Source organism: Fonsecaea pedrosoi (assembly GCF_000835455.1).
Source record: "Fonsecaea pedrosoi CBS 271.37 unplaced genomic scaffold supercont1.1, whole genome shotgun sequence".
In the NCBI taxonomy this organism is placed as follows: domain Eukaryota; kingdom Fungi; phylum Ascomycota; class Eurotiomycetes; order Chaetothyriales; family Herpotrichiellaceae; genus Fonsecaea; species Fonsecaea pedrosoi.
In genome coordinates, this window is record NW_013550615.1 from 3,611,553 (window position 1) to 3,631,496 (window position 19,944).

General features: G+C 52.2%; 10 protein-coding genes across 10 annotated transcripts; 7 read left to right on the top strand and 3 right to left on the bottom strand.

The window, feature by feature from the left end:
* Nucleotides 1-269: 269 nt before the first annotated feature.
* On the top strand, nt 270-915 carry Z517_01309 (uncharacterized protein; the record flags this gene model as incomplete). Its single annotated transcript, XM_013434270.1, has 4 exons — nt 270-494; nt 675-737; nt 794-843; nt 906-915. 4 exons carry the CDS (start codon nt 270-272, stop codon nt 913-915), a joined length of 348 nt encoding a protein of 115 aa, XP_013289724.1.
* A 765-nt stretch (nt 916-1,680) lies between these two features.
* Z517_01310 (uncharacterized protein) lies at nt 1,681-3,691 on the top strand (the record flags this gene model as incomplete). The annotated part of the gene is made up of 2 exons (XM_013434271.1): nt 1,681-2,277; nt 2,339-3,691. The coding sequence occupies 2 exons, from the start codon at nt 1,681-1,683 to the stop codon at nt 3,689-3,691; spliced, it is 1,950 nt and encodes a 649-aa protein (XP_013289725.1).
* A 626-nt stretch (nt 3,692-4,317) lies between these two features.
* Z517_01311 (uncharacterized protein) lies at nt 4,318-4,972 on the bottom strand (the record flags this gene model as incomplete). Its single annotated transcript, XM_013434272.1, has 3 exons — nt 4,318-4,452; nt 4,508-4,812; nt 4,957-4,972. 3 exons carry the CDS (start codon nt 4,970-4,972, stop codon nt 4,318-4,320), a joined length of 456 nt encoding a protein of 151 aa, XP_013289726.1.
* A 988-nt stretch (nt 4,973-5,960) lies between these two features.
* Z517_01312 (uncharacterized protein) lies at nt 5,961-6,704 on the top strand (the record flags this gene model as incomplete). The annotated part of the gene is made up of 1 exon (XM_013434273.1): nt 5,961-6,704. One exon carries the CDS (start codon nt 5,961-5,963, stop codon nt 6,702-6,704), a length of 744 nt encoding a protein of 247 aa, XP_013289727.1.
* A 1,999-nt stretch (nt 6,705-8,703) lies between these two features.
* Nucleotides 8,704-9,341, top strand: Z517_01313 (uncharacterized protein; the record flags this gene model as incomplete). The annotated part of the gene is made up of 2 exons (XM_013434274.1): nt 8,704-9,219; nt 9,270-9,341. 2 exons carry the CDS (start codon nt 8,704-8,706, stop codon nt 9,339-9,341), a joined length of 588 nt encoding a protein of 195 aa, XP_013289728.1.
* Nucleotides 9,342-10,277: 936 nt separating this feature from the next.
* On the top strand, nt 10,278-11,618 carry Z517_01314 (branched-chain amino acid aminotransferase; the record flags this gene model as incomplete). Its single annotated transcript, XM_013434275.1, has 1 exon — nt 10,278-11,618. The coding sequence occupies one exon, from the start codon at nt 10,278-10,280 to the stop codon at nt 11,616-11,618; it is 1,341 nt and encodes a 446-aa protein (XP_013289729.1).
* Nucleotides 11,619-12,032: 414 nt separating this feature from the next.
* Z517_01315 (Grx4 family monothiol glutaredoxin) lies at nt 12,033-12,849 on the bottom strand (the record flags this gene model as incomplete). The annotated part of the gene is made up of 3 exons (XM_013434276.1): nt 12,033-12,325; nt 12,475-12,760; nt 12,823-12,849. The coding sequence occupies 3 exons, from the start codon at nt 12,847-12,849 to the stop codon at nt 12,033-12,035; spliced, it is 606 nt and encodes a 201-aa protein (XP_013289730.1).
* A 317-nt stretch (nt 12,850-13,166) lies between these two features.
* Nucleotides 13,167-13,892, top strand: Z517_01316 (uncharacterized protein; the record flags this gene model as incomplete). The annotated part of the gene is made up of 1 exon (XM_013434277.1): nt 13,167-13,892. One exon carries the CDS (start codon nt 13,167-13,169, stop codon nt 13,890-13,892), a length of 726 nt encoding a protein of 241 aa, XP_013289731.1.
* A 14-nt stretch (nt 13,893-13,906) lies between these two features.
* Z517_01317 (4-hydroxybenzoate polyprenyl transferase) lies at nt 13,907-15,490 on the bottom strand (the record flags this gene model as incomplete). Its single annotated transcript, XM_013434278.1, has 3 exons — nt 13,907-14,949; nt 15,050-15,330; nt 15,390-15,490. The coding sequence occupies 3 exons, from the start codon at nt 15,488-15,490 to the stop codon at nt 13,907-13,909; spliced, it is 1,425 nt and encodes a 474-aa protein (XP_013289732.1).
* Nucleotides 15,491-15,568: 78 nt separating this feature from the next.
* Z517_01318 (uncharacterized protein) lies at nt 15,569-19,525 on the top strand (the record flags this gene model as incomplete). Its single annotated transcript, XM_013434279.1, has 2 exons — nt 15,569-15,836; nt 15,891-19,525. The coding sequence occupies 2 exons, from the start codon at nt 15,569-15,571 to the stop codon at nt 19,523-19,525; spliced, it is 3,903 nt and encodes a 1,300-aa protein (XP_013289733.1).
* Between the last annotated feature and the right edge of the window lie 419 nt (nt 19,526-19,944).

The window sequence follows — 19,944 nt, forward strand, 5'->3', positions numbered from 1 at the left end:
AAGAATCTGCAGCGTGTCCTGCAGAAGTCATTTGCCTAGCGAAGCTGCTCTGAGTGCTGTTGCTGAAGGAACTCGCCGCAATTATTGAGCCGCGCCGCCAAAAAGTTTGACCTGCTCGAATTTCCTTGCTTGCGCCACCACACCCTGAGAACACCAGGAGTCGTTATTCAGAGCCAGTCTCGATACGAGCATTTTCCCACCTCTTGCACGCGCTCTAGCTCATACTCTCTGATCACACATACACGAGTGCCGCGTCCCCGATCGCATCAATGGCCTCCTCCGCATTGGCCACCGCGGCCGATACCTCAGCATTCAGTGTCCGTTCACTGTACCGGTCACTATTGCGCGAAGGGAACAAGTTTGCGAACTACAATTTCAGGATGTACGCGAGGAGAAGGACGAGGGATGCGTTCCACGAACATCAGCACGAGAGGGATCCGCGACGGATACAGGAGTTGGTGCAGAAAGGTTTGAAGGAGCTTCAGATGTTGAAGGTGCGTTCCTTTCTTTACTTCTTCATGGAGGGGTTCCCCTTTTAAGTGTTTCCGAAAGATAGCGGTATTCTCCTCTTGGACATGAATGAGGATCTGCTCACAGACATCCTCCGTTTACAACCCTGGAACAACTCAGGCAATACGCGATTCACAAAACGAGGAACTGACTTTGGCCTATAGAGACAGACAGTGATATCACAATTCTACCAGCTGGACAGACTCGTGGTAGAAGGCGGAAAGACGGTATGCATTCCCTTTCTTTTCCATAGATCCGGTCTCTTTCTGACTTCTGATTCCAGGGTAAAGAAATTGGGGACCGTGGTGGAATTGTGAGACAGAAAGATACAGGGTATGTGTCCTTGTCTGCTCAACTTCCCATTGTTCACGATGCTGATAGCTGACGTCTTCCAGATGGGACTGACATTTCCCTGACCCTGTCTGTTCCTGTTGATATCTGTATGTACCATGCTTTAGATGGACCGATCTCCTTTGCCAGGGATTGATCGTCCAGTGTGATACCAATGAATATACCAATCTCTCTCTCCATGAGTGTCTTCCCGTTCGACCTGTTCTATACCATTGTGCTTCTCTTCTTGTCATTCACCGTATGCCTCTTGCCTCCTCACAGATGCTGTCCCTCTAGTACCTCCATCTCGCTCCACCTTCCCTCCGCCATCCAAATTGCCTGGGATATAGCTGTTCCGACCACGTAGCTCCGGTTATACCCGCCGCTAATTGTGTTAACAGTCTTTAGCGTGGTTGCGAAGTCCTTGGCAATGTCCTCTTTGATAAAACATCCTTCATGCAACTCTCAGCCTTCTTTCTGATCTTCCACAACAACCACATCTTGTCTGAAGGTAAGTGCTTCCCCACGCGATATCTTTTGCACACGTGTCTCTGTAATCGCACCTACTCACCTGGTAATAGAGACAAGGTCGCCGTCGTTCCAAGTTTTTTGGTTTTTTTTTTTTTCGAAGAGGAGTGTCCGCGACACAATGGCGCCGGTAAGTTGTTGTTTTTCTTTGATTTCGTCGTCGTGGGATGTGAATAAGTCGCACTCTAGCACGAATCTGCCACATGACTTTTACTGCCGGACCCCACCAATTCACCATTACTTTCTGTTTCTGTCCTCTTTATCTTTCTCTCTCACCCACCGTCATCTCCATCCACCTTACCATCATCAACCATGGCGGTAATGTGGAGGTGTGTCGTATGCCCAAAGGAGTACCGCCACACCAGGACTGCATACAGACACTTCAGGGAAATCCACCCGGAGCTGACTGGCGGTGCTTCAAGCAACCGCCAGTGGATCATCCGGGTGGATTACCCTGATGAGTCTGGACACAGTCCTGGTGTGGAGGCCTCCGAAGAGGAGGACGTGGAAGATGATGAGCCGGTCGCCGTTGGCGCTGTCGCCTCTCCTTCGGTGTCTCCGACACCTTCTCTCCCTCCCTCCTCCGCCGCCCTCCCTCCCTCTCCTCGACCGATGTTCGAGGAAGAGCCAGTGGCTAATTATCTGCCACAACAGCTCCGGTCTTCTCGCTCGACGAGAAACCAAGAAAACAACCAATTGTCGCGAAATCGGGGTGGCCAACCCGATCACGACGTGACTGATGGCCTGCCAGTACAACGCTGGCAATTTGCCACAGTCAGAGTCAACCAAGACGCCCCGGCCGAGCCTGGTGACGGGACCAATCCGTCAACTGAGAGCACGGACAGCAACTTCCCTTGGCCCGACCATCCCATGCCATCCTGGTCTTCAGCAATCAGACCATTCAATCAGGTATGTCTCACCGCGGTCTTTGCGAGACCGACTATTTGCTAATGCAATGATTTTGCAATAGGAACTGCTTCGTCGCTCACGTGAGGGCAACAAGACCGCCAAAACTTCAGTTTGGGACCGAAAGACCGACAGCTGGATTCCAGGCATTGAAATAGAGCGACGCGAGGCCGCAAGAATCGCTCAAATGAACAATGCTAGACACACCTCTGCCACCAATGCCGATGCCATGAATGTTGACGAGGAAGAAGACAAGAATGACGAAGACAATGACGATCTCATGGACGTTGAAGGTCTAGCATCAGATTCTAAACGCCGCAAAGCAATCTCTGGCTCAAACGAACGATATTTTGAAGTCAAGAAATGGGTTCAGGTGCCTGCTGCCGTGGCCGAGAGGATGCCAGAACCAAAATACCTTGCTGATCGCCGACCTGGAATGGAGAGTCTCTACAAGGGTGCATACAAAGCCACGAATGGATTTGGAACTTTGGCAGACATTGTTGCTTCTGCAATGAGTAATGGAACTACCGGATACGATCTTAGTGATATCAATCCTGCTAGCGTCCTTGCCCCTGGGTCCGGGTCCGGCGCGCTCAACACCCAAGCAGACGGCACATCTACGCCAGTCCGAAAGAACATGCCTCCGAGGCGCAAGAAGAAGAAGCTTGGTGGGCCTGGGAGGAAGCCTAAGAATCCGAATCCCGCACCGGCTGCCGATGCTTCTGCTGCCGCTTCAGCAGGGCTGGAGAACGCCGCTGCCGACGATGCTGCCGCCACAAGTACTGTCGGAGGAGATGTGACCATGAGAAACACACCAGAAACAGGTGTGGAAGGTGGCGACAACGCAGAGGGAACGCCCGCCATCCAAGGCGAGGCAATCATGCAGGACGCAGACGTGGAAGGCTCTGAATCAGAGAGCGAAGACGAAGGAAGTGAGGAGGGAGAGATCGCCACTGACATCAATCTTGCTCCCACTAGCAACACCTCTATCATTGATCCCGCCCTCACAGACAACAACTTTGCCATCGATCCCGCCCTCTCAGACAATAATCCTGCCATCGATCCCGCACTGACGGGAAACACATCTGTCGACGATCCTGCTCTTACTGAGCACGCCATGGCCACACCAGTCTCACCCAAGTCAGTTGGGGAAGTTGCCATGGCTGAAACAGAGGGTGCTTCTGAAGAAGACAAGAAGGAAGACACCAAACAGGAGGTGGTTGCAGCTAACAATCCTACTGCAAGCCCTGAAAGAGTTGAAGCTGAAGCGGATGCGATTGCAGATGCTGACGCTATCTCTACCCCAGCCAACGAGCAGGAGGCCAAGAAAGAAGAAGAACAAGGTGCAGGTGATGGACTGGACGTGCTTGGTGCACTTGAGGCTGCAGTGAACAAGGAGGCTGGTGAGGATGCCTGATCTGCAATAACGCCCAGCATAAGAACAAGACGTTGAAATCGGTCCAAAACAGTGATACCCGAGCGAGACCAGAAACGTTCAAATACGGCGTTGTGAGGAACGAGAACATGATGGTGAATGGTGCTTGTACGAACAGGAAACAACGGCGGCTCAAACATGGTGCTTTGGCGAATATGGACAGGAATTGCGACAGGAATTGGGCGGTTCAGACATGATGTTTTCAAAGTGCAAACAGGATGGCGGAGATATGGCGCTGTCAGGAGTGTGCAGGAGTGCAAATCAGGAAGTCAGAATATCAGGAAAACGTCAAAGAAAGTGGAGGCAGAACACAACCTGAACAGATTCTCGCAAGAGCCGAGAGAGCAGACAGCCTGAACTTGTGCTGCTATTCAGAGAGAGAGAAACACCAAAGTGTAACTCTCATGTTTCAATGAAGATTGATTTTTATGGATACACTTGATGGGGTCAGCTGTCCTGCCATTTCCGAACTCCCATTTGTGATCTGCATGTCCGACTTTCACTATGTGCCTGTGGTCTGCTCCATCGCACTCACTGTCCGTCTAGCTTCCACGGCTTCCTTCCCTCGTATTACACCCAAAGTGTTAATTCATAGTAGAGAAGGTGATTTACTCAAAGGGGTTGGTCCGGGTTCCCCAGTACGTGAGGAACACACTCAGGCCAACAGTCTCGAACAGGCGGGTCAAAACGCCGACTGCGACGGTGTCCAGAGGCCGGTTTTCAACGACGACTTGGGAGACGAGCTGAGCGGGTGTTTGGTTAGTCTTTGACCACAGACTGTACGGGGTCTGGACGTACCGATGGACTGTAGGAAGCCATGAAGATCAGACCACCGAGATATGCAGCTCCTTTGTATGACAGAGTGCCAGTGGCATTGATGAGGGCAGCGACACCATAAGTCTGCACGGCAGATCCAACAATGGACGAACCCCAGCTGGCTGCGGCGGTGGCAGTCTCCTTCGACTTGAAGAATTCTTCCTTGCTGTCGGCGGCCTTGGCACGGTGGTAGGTGTCACCGAATAGAGGGGCTAGCACGGCAGCGGAGGCGGCCTGGTTGAAGACGATGCCCAGGGCAATTGCCGAGGGCTTGACGGGTGGAAGGTCTGGAGGAGAGGGAGCAGGTTAGCAGAGTGCTCTTAGATTTATTGCAGACGTTTGGTCCAAGAATGAGCTCTGTCTTTGGAAGTCTCGGGTGGTGACGTAGAGAACATTCAATGAGGGATTGGAGGGGGGAAGTGAGGACATACAGTGCAGAGTTGCCATTGTGGTGTGGTTGTTGGGTAAATAGAAGACTGAGGATGTATTTGGGGTCTTGAGTTGTTGCGGCGGCAAGGGAGATCAGAGGTCGATGGAACTGCGCTTCTTGGGAGGAGGAAAGAGAAGGGATGGGATGAGGTTGAGCTTCGAGGCAAGCTTATATTGAAGAACCTTGTGACGTGCAGGGGGGGCGCAGAGGGACCGAAGTGACTTGGAGACTTGCAATAGTGGCGCCAGAGCAACCGGGAAACCAAAGCTTCAGCTACTATGGCGCAAAAACAATGACGACACGGGGAGTAACGAGGCGGTAATATTGAGGGGGAGACACGAATATTACATGCCCACACAGAGCTGAGCCACAGATTGCTGGGGGCACTCCACTTTGTAATGACCGTCTACAAGTACAAATTCGGTGGCTTGGGATTTTCGATGATGTCAGTGCCGAGGATCAATCTGGTGCAATTATGGAACACCTGACGTTAACCTTTGGAGACCTGGGATTCTTTCACCTTCCAATCATCGATCTTGTCATTGTTGCCTCGGATCCAAGGGCATTTTATGTTTCTCGAACAGCTCCATCTGGGTTGTTGGACTCTCAAGGCAGATGAGAACCATCTTACACCTTGGGAAAGAGATGCCTCTAAGGTAGGAACAGCTGCAGCTAAGCATGTTACCCCGGATTATCTGTCCGCTAAGCTATCATCCAATCATTTCGGTTGCCTGATGTCGGGGTCTATCAGCAGCCTCGCGGGTGAGCACTCTGAGAAAAAGTTTTTGTAAATGGTCCGTGTGCGGCGACAGCCACCATTCTACCAGAGACCAAGCAGTCCTATAAACTAATCGCAGCATGGATCGAGTCTCGACCTGGTCCTTTAGCAAGCACCCTTGATCAAACAGCATTAAGTCCGATAGCGGAGCAAGAATGAGAAACTCCGTAGCGCAATAAAAAGCCTCCTCGATTCAACGAGTTACAGAACTACCAGCCCACCCAAATATGCCTGCCTCCCGCTCCCCCTCTCCAGAGAACGACGTCTTTGGCATCTCTACCGCCCTCATTCCCGAGCGCGACAACAAGAAGCCCACAACAACAAGTCTGACCTTTGACAACCTGCTCCCCTCCACCAGATCCCTCATCCTCCACGAAGATCTGCAAGAAGGATGTGGCGGCCAACTCTGGCCCGCCGGTATGGTCCTATCAAAATACATGCTGAGATACCACAGGGCTGGGTCGCTGCGAGGAAAGTCTGTCGTGGAGATCGGTGCAGGTGGCGGGTTGGTGGGGCTCGCAGTCGCACTGGGGTGTGAACTCGACAGCGACCAGAAGATCTACATCACGGACCAGATACCGATGCTGGCGCTGATGAGGAAGAATATCACACTCAACAAACTAGAAGACAAGGTTGTCGCAGAGGTCTACGACTGGGGCACCGCGCCTCCTCCCACCATCTTGTCCTCTCGCACCCAACATCAGCACCCCGACATCGTCCTAGCGGCAGACTGCGTCTATTTTGAACCTACTTTCCCGCTTTTACTCCAGACCCTGAACGATCTCATCGGCCCCGAAACGACCTGCTACTTCTGCTTCAAGAAGAGACGGAAAGCCGACATGCGGTTCATCCGTGACATGACGAAAAGTTTCCAAGCTGAATATATCGAGTACGATGGCAAGGAAGCGGATCAGAAAGAAGGCATATTCCTCTACGCTGTGAGACGAAAGAGTAAAGATCAAAGACAATGACAAATACAATTTCTCATCATTTTGTCTCGACATGTAAAATTACAATTCTCACTATGATTGTGGTATCTCAGTCTCGTAATAGTCGTACATCTGATGCCGCTGATAATTAATCACCATGTATTAGCCCCGCGTGGCAATACACTTTCGTCTGGCTCGTTTCGCATAGGACCCGCACCGAATAGAGGGCTCATGCTTGTCAATCTCTCTCTGCTTCTCCACACGGACAGGAGGGACTCGGACCAGGCCCTTTCCAGAAGTCGAGGCTTGGAGGGTCTCTGCTGCCTCTGCTGCATTTCTGTATCAGGACCTTTAATAATATCGACGGGTTCGCCTCCCATCCGTCCCGTGCATTCGTCTAGTCCCTGCAGCCTTTTGTCCGGGCCTCCTGGTCAGGCTTCCTTTCAACTTCAGCATCGCACCCGAGACTTTGTCGCCGATGCTGGTCTTGCGACGGGGGGTGGTCCTGGTGGTCGCTGGTGTGCGGCGCACACCGACCCGACGTCTTCGTGTGGGTGCAGTGGTGGTGGGTCTGGTTCGTGTTCCGCCCATCAAGCGCTGCTTGAGGGTAGGCTTGGTACGGATTGCTGCCTCGGGTGGATGATGAGTGGTCGTGGTGGTCGTGGTGACCGTTGTTCCACCGGCATGGCGCTTGGTCTTTCTTCCTAGAACCATTTTGATAGTTGTTTTGTTTAGTTGGTATTTGGAGAAGGGATCTTTGAATGTAGTGTGTCTGTGAGATGTGGAGAGAGAGTGGAATTCAAACCTCAGATAGAGCCAGCATCAACGTTTTTCAATACTTTGCAGAATGTAGGATTTACCTGTCGTTTACCTCAAACGACCAGCGACGTCATATTGTGAGGGCCACTACTCGGCCACGAAACCGTCTTGGTGCGTCGTGGTTCGTCTATTGCTCTAAAGAGATCAAGAAGCATTGAAGGAAAACAGGTTTGACTATCGAAAGAGAAGTCCTCGTGGTAGATCGTCGTATTCGGCCAATCATCAACACGACAAGCAGCCACAGGATCTGCGCCCTGAGGGACCCCGATGACGCAGGGCAAGACTCCCCTTGCACCACCTTGCTGGGCACTTGGACCGTTGCATCTCGATCACTGTCGACGTCAAGGATGTTGCTTCCAGGCCGTGCCATCGTAATTGGGTGCCACACCACCGTACCCCATTGCATGCGATTAGCAAATCAGGGACCATGTCCTTGTGGCGGTGCTGTCGTTTCTTCAGGGTATAAGGATTTTATTTCCGATGAGCATTAGATCGAGAGACGTATGAGGTTAGAAGAAGAGTGTGGTGCTCTTTGATCTAGAGGATGCCGGTACTTGATGTTGCAACGGTGGTCGGGCACAAGAGAGCACGTAGGGGTTACAATGAAAAGGTGAAGCTGCAGAATCAAAACTAGGTGCTCGATACATGACGGATGAGAGAAGCAGAGAACAGGTCAGAAGGCAGATTGGAAGCTTTTCCCATGAGGACGAGGGATTCAAAGACAGTCTCACAACGGACAAGCGGGGAAATCTGCACTGTTTCATCGCAGTCCCGCCTCCTACCTATGTAGGTCCTCATCTCGTCTCATCTCAACTCAATTTCGATTCCAAGCACATTGACCATTCAGCAATTCTGCGAGGTGCCATGCGTTACATGTTGCACGCTAATGCACCAACATGAAATCTGTCAACAGCACATCTCGTCCTATGGCTGTCAAACCCATCTTCCTGCGGTCTCATGATGCGGCTGCCAAAACTCCATCTAAACGCCGGCCAGTGCCACCACCAAACACGACCAAACCTGGAAGAGTCAATCGCTCCGAAGGGCGTGGTTCTCATCGAATCTTAACGGTCAGAGGAAGCGACAGGAAAAAGCCGGAGCCAAGTTCAATCTTAGCAGACAAGTTTACAGGTAGTTGGCCCTCCTATCACTTGACCTATGCTCATTACCTCCAGAAAGTCTCGAACAGTACCGAGAGAATGTGCAAATCGAAAGCACAACCATGCTAGACGAGGCTGAGAGGAAACTGATTGGAGGCCTCACAGAACTCTCCGTCGATGTCGAAAATCATTTTCGTGCATTGGCAGAGATAGAAGAGCCGTTACAAAGACCACTTGCTACCGAAGCGTTAACGATAGTCTCAAACAGAACAGGTAACCAAGGGGCTGAGGGCGAAGTCTTGCTCAAAGATCGTATCATGAAATTTCGTGCATTGCGAGAAGAGAAAGAGGACGTCCTGAGCAAATTGTGGAAGGAATGGGAAGATATCCAGTTTGATCTGATAAGACTTGCCGTCGAGGCCTTCGGAAAGCAGTCACTCCTCATCGTCCAGCTTCAAGATAGAGCCATGAAGCCAGGCCAGCAAGAGAGACTGGAGAACACCCTTGACTCTGCTCAAAAGATACACGATGAGATTCACAACCAACATGCACAACTGGAACAAGAGATGACAGGATTTGAAGAGACCATTGGCCAGATCTCGAATAGAACGAAGAAGGCAGCCGCCGACATGCAGCAGGTATGGACTCTTCACCTCACGCTCGACTCCATCCTAATGGGCGATCACAGCAATATAATGTGCAAAAGAGCAAGTTGTTCAAGGGCCTCATGCAATCCATTGAGCAGCTTGCGGCGTTGTGAAAGACATTTGGACCCGAGATACCGGATGGTTGCAACCACACCTGTAGAGAGTGCTACACGTGAACGGTCATCGGTCCCGTGCTGACACTCAAATGCGCGAGGTTAGAAATGTCGGTCTAGGGTGAGGTCATGATCGCAACAGCTGACCTGTTCCATCCTCAACAAGAACTGAAAGGCCGTGTTTTGTGCAGATTGCAGTACACAGATGGACGGCCCGCGTCTCGCTCTTCGCCTCTTCAGACTGTCGATATCCGCGAATATCCGCATCGGACTCGGGCAAATGAGGTCAATTTAACTCGCGGAATCGAAGCCGGAGTTTTTCAGCGAAGCCTTGTTTCCTCCCAATTGGTGATCTTGTCCCACCAATCTCAACGTGTAGGTAGGTATGTAGACCTTCATTGTGTTGCAATCAGTGGCCAACCCCGCTGGCATCAAGAACCTAGTGGAAAATTTCTCTTCTGAAAATCTCTCGGTTGTCTTCTGCAACCATGTGACGCGATGTGTCCCGGTCTTGCGGGCGTCCTTCGCATTCGGTGGGTGCAGCACCGCCCTGATAAGACCTTGTACTTTCAAAGGCGTACTGCTTTAGCGTGGGAACGTGGTAAGTCGCGATCGTCAAAGAATGTGGATTGGCAGACCAACGGAACGGATCTATCTCTGAATGTGCCATCGTTTGTATGTATGCCTTGTTCCACCGCAAAACCTTGCGAGAATCCACTCCAACACCAGTCTTGTGTCTCTTGGATTGTGTTTTTTTTTTATGTCCAGGTACCCGCGTCTGCCGAAGGCGATATATGAGTCAAAGGTTTGTTCTTCTATTCCTTTCGACCTTTTCCCTGTTGTATCTTTAATCCTTACAAGCGGCTCATCTATCCTGGCTATTATTGACACATTCTTTGTTCTTTGAGTCAATTGATCATCTTTGAGTCAGTCACCATGGCTCCAGTTGCTGTTACGCCTGTCTCTCCGCCATCTCCCACCCTTGACGATACTTCTAAATTGACCAAGGCTGGCACGGCCGCAATACTTGAGAAGACTGCCTCTAACAGCCGTCGAGTTGCAGAGCTAGATGCCTCGAAACTGACCATTACCCGCAACCTCAACCCCAAGGATGTGCCGGTGGCCAACTCGCCAGAAGTCTGGTCGCAGAGCTGCACGACGGATCATATGCTGACCGCTCGCTGGACGGAGAAAGATGGATGGGAAGCGCCCGAAATCAGACCTTACGGGCCGCTATCCATCATGCCCACGGCATCCGTCCTGCATTATGCCACCGAGTGCTTTGAAGGAATGAAGGCATACAGAGGCGTGGATGGCAAGGTCCGCCTTTTCAGGGCCGACCGCAACGCAAGACGATTCTTACAATCAGCAACTCGGATTGCACTGCCCAGCTTCCCGCCAGAGGAATTTGTCAAATTATTGAAGAAGTTCGTCGGCGTCGAGGCAAGCAAATGGATTGCCGAGCCGGAGTCTTTCATTTACATTCGACCAACCATGATAGCAACGGCACCTGCTCTCGGTGTACAGAGACCCAAGGAGGCATTGATGTATATCATCATGGTCATGTTCCCATCTTTAGACGACCCGAGCTGCAAACCCCCTTCTTCTCTTCCTGCGCAGCCCACAGCCTCGAAGGGGATGCGCCTCCTTGCTTCCCGGCACGACATGATCCGAGCCTGGCCGGGCGGATTTGGAAATGCGAAAGTCGGGGCAAACTACGGACCGTCGCTCGTCGCGCAGGGAGAAGCAAGGGCCAGAGGTTATGATCAGATTCTGTGGTTGTTTGGGAACGAGTGCTTCGTCACTGAAGCAGGCGGTTCCAATTTCTTCGTGCTGTGGGACAACAAGCAAACCGGACGGAGAGAGCTTGTCACAGCACCGCTGGAAGACGGAGTCATTCTCGAAGGCGTCACGCGCGCGTCGGTACTGGAACTCGTCAGATCTGGGGCGATCGGCGGCGGCAATGTGGATGTGGTTGAGAGGAAATTCACCATGCATGAACTCATCGAGGCCGAGAACGAGGGGAGACTCCTCGAGGCGTTTGGAGCCGGGACGGCCTTTTTCATCTCCCCGGTGCAGGATATTCATTTCCGAGGTTCCGATCTTGTCCTACCGCTGGGACGGGAAGGGCAGGAGAACGGTGTCGCTGCCGAGACCAACGGAGCCAGCTTTGCCATGGCCGTCAAGCAGGCCTTGAAGGACATCATGTATGGCCGACGAGAGCACGAGTGGGGTGTGGTGATTGAAGAGGAGAAAGAGAGACGTGCTTTTGAATGATGGCTCATGACACGTTTGAGAGTCCTGTTTTTTTTCTCTCTCTTTTCCTTTTGTTTTTATGATGGCCAGCTAGCATCGGGAGCGAACTGGGAATGAATGAAAAGGAATAAGCCGGGGGAAGCAGTTCGACTCGGTGATGATGGGATTTTTCATTATGGCCCGTGCGATCTCGGGCCGCGCATATATTGTTGTTTTGTACATATTGTCACTGGGGCATTTGGGAGTGTTTGGGAGAATGAACATACATCTGTGAACACGAGACTTTCTTGACCCTTTGAATGAGGTGCACATTCGATGGTGCTGGGAGATCGTGCTTTCTCGCAATCTTCGGTGTGAGCCTCATGAGCCTGAACTGCTACGCTCAGACCATGCATGACTCATTCCATCGCATCCCTCCTCGAGTCGAGGGCCTTTTCACGAGCTCTCTCCCTTGGCATCCTTGGACCTGGCCCCAGTGCTCTGCTCAGTCTCTTCTCGTGCCTCTTGTGCTTTTTGGCCTTCTACATCTCCACCGCTCTTGTCACCGCCAGCAGAGGTCGGCTCAACATCCTCGTCACCCTCTTCCGTAAGGATGACCTTCTTCTGCGCAAGCAATTCTGCTAAGCTGCCGTCCTTGTGCATGTTGATCAGGATGTCGCAGCCGCCGATGAACTCCCCGTCGACGTATAGCTGGGGAATTGTCGGCCAGTCCGAGTATTCTTTGATTCCTGTAAACACATATTTGATCCTGGTTAGCTTCAGCTGCCTATAGATTTGTCCCTCAACTCAAGTTTCCTTGGGTCGCGAGCCAGACGATTGCACACTGTCTAGGAGCTTGGGAGCAGCTGCTAGATGCCGGGTGTATGGAGAGACGTACCACTCCTCAGCTCATCATCCTCCAAAACATTGAAAGCAGTGAATTTCCGGGGATCTACACCCTGCAAGCCCAATATCTGGATCGACGTTCGTGAGAATCCGCATTGTGGTGTTTCTGGGGTTCCCTTCATGAATAGCACCACCGGCGCCGAGGCTACGGCTCTGTCGATCGCAGCGCGGACTTCTTGAGAGAGGAGCCGCGTCTGTGAGAGAGCAGTTGATATGCGAGGGAGGAGAGAGGCTGAAGTGGCGCGGGGGGAGATGGAGGCGAGGGCGCCACGAAGGGCCTGTTTGTAGTAGTTAGTTTCCTCTGCCGTTTGCAATGTTAGGTGACGGGAAAAGACATTACAGGTGTTCTTAGCGTTCTTTGCAGCATCGTGGAAGTTGTGTCAGGTATGGCTGGACAAACAGGTTAGGAGTCAAGTTTGGACCATGCGATGTTTGTTGGAGAAAACTGTCGATGGCGGCTCGGATGATGTCAATCAACGTGGTTGACAAATGGACGTCGGCCCTATGGTGCTGCGCTTCCTCCCCCCGATTTACACGGTATTTCCTCTCCTTCAACGACTTCGAACACCTGACAAATCCACCGAGTGAATTTTACATACCGCTCTATAAGAAGGGAATGTAGACTCTGAGAAAGGTAATTGCCTCTTTTCTCTTCTCCCATACACATCGGAAAACAAAAGCGCCATGACCACCACAAACCCCACAAGCAGCGGCGAGCGTTTCTCCGCCGCCGCCTATGAAAATGACGGTAAACACCACATTCTCCTGTCCGCAAGCGGCTCCGTAGCGGCGATAAAGATCCCCCTGATTGCCCGATCCCTTGGTTCGCACCCGAACGTGTCTATCCGCATCGTCCTGACAGAATCCGCCGAGCAGTTTCTGCAAGGCCAGTCGGCCGAACAACCCCCGCTGCGCTCCCTCCTGGATTGCCCCGGCGTGGACGGCGTCTACCACGAGGAGGACGAGTGGTCAAAGCCCTGGGTGCGAGGCGACAAGATCCTACACATTGAACTGAGGCGTTGGGCCCACGTGCTGATCGTGGCGCCCCTTTCGGCCAACACCATGGCGAAGATTGTCAACGGCATCAGTGATGGTCTGCTCCTGAACGTCATTCGGGCGTGGGACACGACTGGCTTGATCGATATGCGCAAGAAGAGGATATTTGTCGCGCCGGCCATGAACACTGCTATGTGGCGCCATCCGATCACAAAGAAGCATATTCAAGTATTACAGGAGGACTGGGGCGCCGATAAGGACGGTTGGTTCACGATCCTGCGTCCTACGGAGAAGGAGCTCGCTTGTGGCGACACAGGCGATGGCGCTATGATGGACTGGAAGGAGATTGTGAGTTACGTGGACGAGCACTTGGGACTTGGTATCCAGGATTTTTATGAGGCCAATGGTCAGTGACGACCGGAATGCTATTATGCGTCGCCAACCGCCTGAGCAGTGAGACGAGACTCCTCTTGAGACTTCCGGTAAACATAGTCTCCAAACAGACCGAGAGATATGACTCCGCCGGTGAACCAGGCACCGTTTTTAAACCACCACCAACAATCCTTGACATCATTCAGATTCACCCGACGAACCATGGTCGCCAAAGCCAGTGCCCCGCCACCGCAACTTCCAATAAAGAATATCGGACCTGCTCCAGCAAAATAACCGGCGGTGGCGAGCAGTCCGATCTGAGCGGCAGAGAAAACACCCAGGGCGGTCTTGGAATTGTGCTGGTGTGCTTGGGCGATCGACTTGATGCCCACTTTGACATCATCCTTGATGTCCATATAGGCATAAATCATATCATAACTGAGGGTCCACGCGACACAGCTGGCGTACAGTGCAGCCGCCGCCGCAAGTGCCTCAGGATTGGAGACAAGGTCGATGCCTAAAGCCGGAAAGCCCATGATGGCACCCCATGAAAAGGTCAGGCCGAGGACAAACTGAGGGTAATGGGTGACTCGCTTCGCCAGAGGATATACAGTGACTAGAAGGAGGCTGGGGACTCCATAGTAGAGACAAGGTAAGGGAAATTGTAAGAGCAGCGTCAATCCAGTAAGAAGCTGTGCGCCTAGATATACAATTGCGTTTTCAACAGAAACGGCTTTTCGCGCAATGGGTCGTAGTCGTGTGCGTTCGACATGTGGATCCAGGTTGCGATCCCAGAGATCGTTTATTGTACAGCCAGCACCTCTCATGATTAGAGCGCCGGAGAAGAAAAGAGCTGTGGTCGATAGCACCTCCAGCGGGGAGGCCATTGGTACAGCCATCGGCGCTGCCAGAAGTGTCGAAAACATGCAGGGGAGGAAGAGGTAGTATGTCCCTGCGGGTTTGTCGAGCCGGATAAGTTCGGCATAAGGAATCCATGATGAGGGCAGTCTCGATATGATACCGGTGGTGGGGGGTTTGTATATCGTCGGGAGATCCTGGGCTAATGGGGCGGACGAGGCCGATGTCGCTAGATGTCTCCCTGGACTCGCGGAGCAAACCAGCGCCAATACAGGTCGTTGTTTGCAGGGGGCCGTTGCATGATGAAGAGCCCTGTGCTGGTATGCCCGAAACCGACACACCGATGAAGCAGACCGAGAAGATAGCCTGAACGCCTTGCAAAGAATCTTTGCATGCGCTGTTCTGAGCGTCCGAGACATGTCTAGCGGGTTTCCATGGTAGCTTCGGGGACAAAGATGTTTGAAAAAGTTGCGACGCAAGGCTGAGAGGAATTTCAGGTCGCGCCGTTCGTTTGAGGAATAGCGCAGCCTTTCTCCGCAACCAGAACTTTTGTTCCCAACGGCGCGTCGCGAGATTCGACGGTGAACCTTTACGACTTGCAGTTTGCGCCTGTAATTCCCGGCTGCGCCGTTCCTTCACGTTCCGCTTAATGTTATCGTCACCTCCTCTCGTCCTAATTACATCCCTCTACCTTCGGTCACGCGAATCTTCGTCGAGCAGGCATTCCGCAGATTGACCGTCCAGTCTGCTTGCCCCACAGCCTCGGCGAGAATGCGTTTCATTTCCAAATCACCAATGCGAAAGAGAAGGGTTGTACAGCTGAAAAAGACCATTCGTCCTCTTCTTGAGACGGATTGACCATGCCGTCCACACGACCTTGTGCGGCCTTTGAGCCCATCTCACCAGACTTCGATCTGAAAGGCCTGGTCGAGTCTCAGCCGAATTTCGAGTGGGTTGTTCGCATCCACTGCGATATGATAGATCACCAGGGCCTGGAAAACTTCGAGAAACTGGTCCTCATTCATGTCATTCTCGGTGGAAAACCTCTTGTCATCGAGGGTTATGAACAACGACTTGACAGATGGACTTTCGCGCTGCAGTGGCTCCGTGACAACTGTGGATCAAAAGGTAGGATTCGTGCTGCTCTCACAATACGCATTACGTCCTGACGGCGTCCTTCAGTTGAAAACGCAAGAGATCTCACCAAGAAGGCCAATGTCCCGCTATCGATTGGCCACTACTTGAATAACATGGCATTATTGACAAACCAGTGGACACCACGGAACTACAAGGACCCCGCGCGTCAGCGGATGTATCTCAAAGATATCGACTGCCCGCAGCTATGGCAAGATAAACTATCGGAAATCATTCCTGCGGGTCTCTTCTACCTCAATGAGTCCACAGGTGATGTGGGTGGGTTTGGAGCAGTGGACCAAAACGACCCTATTCGGCCAGGTGTGAGAAAAGGGATGGGAATCGCCAGAGCTGGAGATTTGATGAGCAGTCTTCCAAAAGAAATGCGCGCGGAAAACCTCATGTGCTATATCGGTCACGAAGGGACCTATACCCCGGCCCACCGTGAGATGTGCGCAAGTCTTGGTCAGAACATCATGGTCGAAGCTTCCACAGGCCTAGCTGAAGACGGAAAAATCACCAAGCCAGGTTCTTCTATTTGGTTCATGACCGAAACCAAAGAACGGGAGGTGGTCGCCGAGTACTGGCTTTCTCGCCTTGGTCATGACATTGAGATCGAAAATCATTTCGCCCAAGTCAACGCGTGGAAGAACGCACCGTTCAAGACATACGTTGTCGAACAGAAGCCCGGTGATTTTATCCTTATTCCTCCATTGGCTCCGCATCAGGTGTGGAACCGTGGAACCAGAACGATGAAAGTCGCTTGGAACAGAACAACCGTCGAAACTCTCGAGATGGCAATGCATGAAGCTCTACCACGAGCGAGGATGGTATGCCGCGATGAACAGTACAAGAACAAGGCAATCGTTTATTACACCATGCAAAAATACTCGAAACTCCTTCGGCTGGCAGAGAAGTTCAGACAGAAGTCAATAGGGCCCAAACACAGAACCCCAGGCGACTCGAAGGTCAGGCAGCTAGAAAAGGACTTCCGCAGACTGCAGGTTCTGTTCACTGAAATATTGGTGTCGGAAAGCTTCCTTCCCGACCGTCCCGAGAAAAAGGTTGAATATATCCCGTACGAGAGCAACATTACTTGTTCATATTGCCGCTGCAATATTTTCAACCGGTTTCTCACCTGTCCCAATTGCGTGGAGCAGTTGGCAAACGGCGAAGAAGACACATATGACATCTGCATGGAGTGTTATGCGATGGGCCGAAGCTGTGCATGCATTTCAAAATTGAGGTGGGTCGAGCAGTGGCCTTGGGGAGAGCTGACCCAGAAACACGAACAATGGCGACTGCAGATTCTGCAATATGAGGGCAGGGTGACGGAAAAATCACCCATGCCACTGAAAATTGAACTGGACAGACTCGGGAGCAAGAGAACTCTGGCGCAGATCTGCCAGTGTGAATTAGACAGGAGGCCATATCGAGACAGGAAGCGTCCGCCATCGCCTGTGACAGGTGACGATCGCGAAGAAGTGGAGGAGGTGGACGCAAATGGGATCGTCAAGAAAAAGAAAAAGATCAAGCGAACCGAAAAGTTTCTGAAGGCACACGCTCGTTGTCATGTTGATTTCCACTGGGAGCCTAAATGGAAACAAGCAACGTGCACGAAATGCAGCAAGAATTATTGTTACGGCACTCTTTTTCGAAGATTCGACATGAAGCCGCAGGACATTCTCGCCGATCCGAACTGGCTGTGTCCGAGCTGTCTAAATATCTGTGGCTGCCGTCAATGTAAGACGAGGCCGGGGTACAAGCCCTACACCCCGTCGGGAACTATCCTTGGTCACAACACCAAGGCAATAGCCGACCCGCGCTCGGTGGAAAGTCTGGTAGACTTCAGCTACTCGAATATCGCGTGGATCCAAAAAGCAGACGATGATCACGGGGATCACTCACGTCGCCTCGAAAAGCGTCGTCAAGAGGCAGAAGTAGCCAAGGCAATCAGGCCTGAGCTCGGTGAGCATTATGTCGACGGTGATCAACAGATAGATGACGAAGTCGAGGAGGGTCTCCTTCGGTTGGCGCAACAAGAGGGGATACCGATCGATCCGGCGTTGGGAGCTCTAGGTCCACCTGAGTCCCCTGCAGATGACGAGGACGACTACGACGAAAACCCCGAAGGAGTGAAGGTCGCAGGAGAGTCAATCCCCATTGACGATGTTGCAACTCAATATGCACTTCCCGAAGGCGGCGTCATCAGGAATGTTGAGCACGCTTACGATCCCACCGAGGCTATCACTTATGACTATCCCGATCCAGAGGGCGGTCTTCATATTCCTGTCCGTGTCGAGGAAGAGCAAGCGGTCGTATCTTCAGGATATGCGACTGCTGGCGGAGAGGACCGGGCAGAGATTGAAATGGTCGAGCGAAAGCGGAAGCGCGTGAGGATTGATGATGGTGACCGTCCTTATTATCCCAAGAAACCTAACACTGAGAAAAATAAGGCCCGAAAGTCTCTGATTGTGAAGTTGCCGCTTCCGGCAGAGAGACTTCAAGAGATTGAAAGAATGGCAAATGTCGCACGGCGGGCCTTGGGCGGAGTGGAAGCACCTGCACCAGTCATCAGCTCGGACCTGCAAGCTCTTAACGCGGCCGAAGGAAATCCTCAGACCGGGCCAAAGAAGATTCGGCGAAGTGATGAACATGTTGCTGTCGAACAAGATGATGAATTTATGCCCGGTCGACATCGTGACCGCCGGAAACACACCACAGATGGAGCGCATCGACCGCCGCCTGACGCAGAGATTACCAGGCGGCAAACCCGGATGCAAAAATCCCACTATGAAGAGCCATCAGAGGATGAGTTCAACGAGGTTGTCTCTGAGCCTGCCTCTGAGCACCGCAAATCCACGAACACACCGACAATGAACGTGGTGAGGTTGGAGGATGCCGAGTCAGACTTTGATTCTTCCATGTCCTTGGACAACGAATCTCCAGAGAATCCGAGCTCTGCCTCGAGCCCACCGGCTGAAGTTGCAGCGAGCGGTCCCAAGCCAGCACCACTAACGGCCACGAAAGCGCCCAAACTGACTGTGGTGCAAAGTGTCTATAGAACCGCGGCGACAAACTCCCCAGACGAGCGAAGTGAGAGATCGGACTTTGTATACTCACCAGCACCGCCTCCAACGAAAACGACTGTTACTAAATCAACGTTAGCTACTTCGAACCTAGATCACGCAAGGGCTGCAGCTGAAGCGCAAGCGAATCGACGGGCAAAAATGGCCGCCATCGAGTGGATGGAGAACGAGAGCGAAGACCTGGACGATGTTTGGTCTCGAGGGTCGTTCTTAGAGGACGATTCCTTGGGCAGTAAGGCCACTCCTCCAGCTCAGGTAGAAGCGGTCACTGCCAGAGATGAAGAGATAGAAGAGGAAGAAGCTGTTCCACCTCCTTTACCACCTTCACCTTCCAAGCCCGTCACGAATAACAAAAAACAGGCGGGAAGACCTCCGGCTGCCCCAGCTGCACCGAAACGCGTAATAGCACCGACTGTGAAAGCGTTGGCTTCGGAGTGGGCGGATAGTGATGATTCGGATGATGGCGCACCACTTCGTGGACCAGGCGGTCCAGGCGGTCCAGGCGGTGCTTGGACTTCCGTTAATCACGGCCCTGCACGCGCCAGTCAAGTGGTGGCTCCGAAGAGGAGAGGGAGGCCACCAAAACGTCGTTAGAAGCTTGGAGTGTGCAGAAGACGGGATAATGTACAAAATGAGCCATTTTGTCGGAAGCCGGAGAGTCTGTTATTGGGGCTACAGAGTGTTGGCTGTGTTCTTGGGAACTGTCATGAACCACGAGAGTCACGTTTTGGAGTGGGAGCAGCTCGAGTACTTGACAAGTTGAATTGTTCAATGTGCATGATACATAGGGTGGACCTTGAGCTCGGAGTACAAGCCAATGGATTGGCCCTGATGTGTTTTATGGTGATGTGAAGGAGCTGTATACAAAGACATGAAGGAAATATGTTCAGACATTATTGTCGCCTGAGAGTAGCTGGCATAGATGCATTTTCCGCTGAGGCTGCAGCTTGCCCCCCTTTTTGCCTTGGACGAGGCTGACGCCCGGAAGGTTCGTTCGGGTTCCGACTCCGATG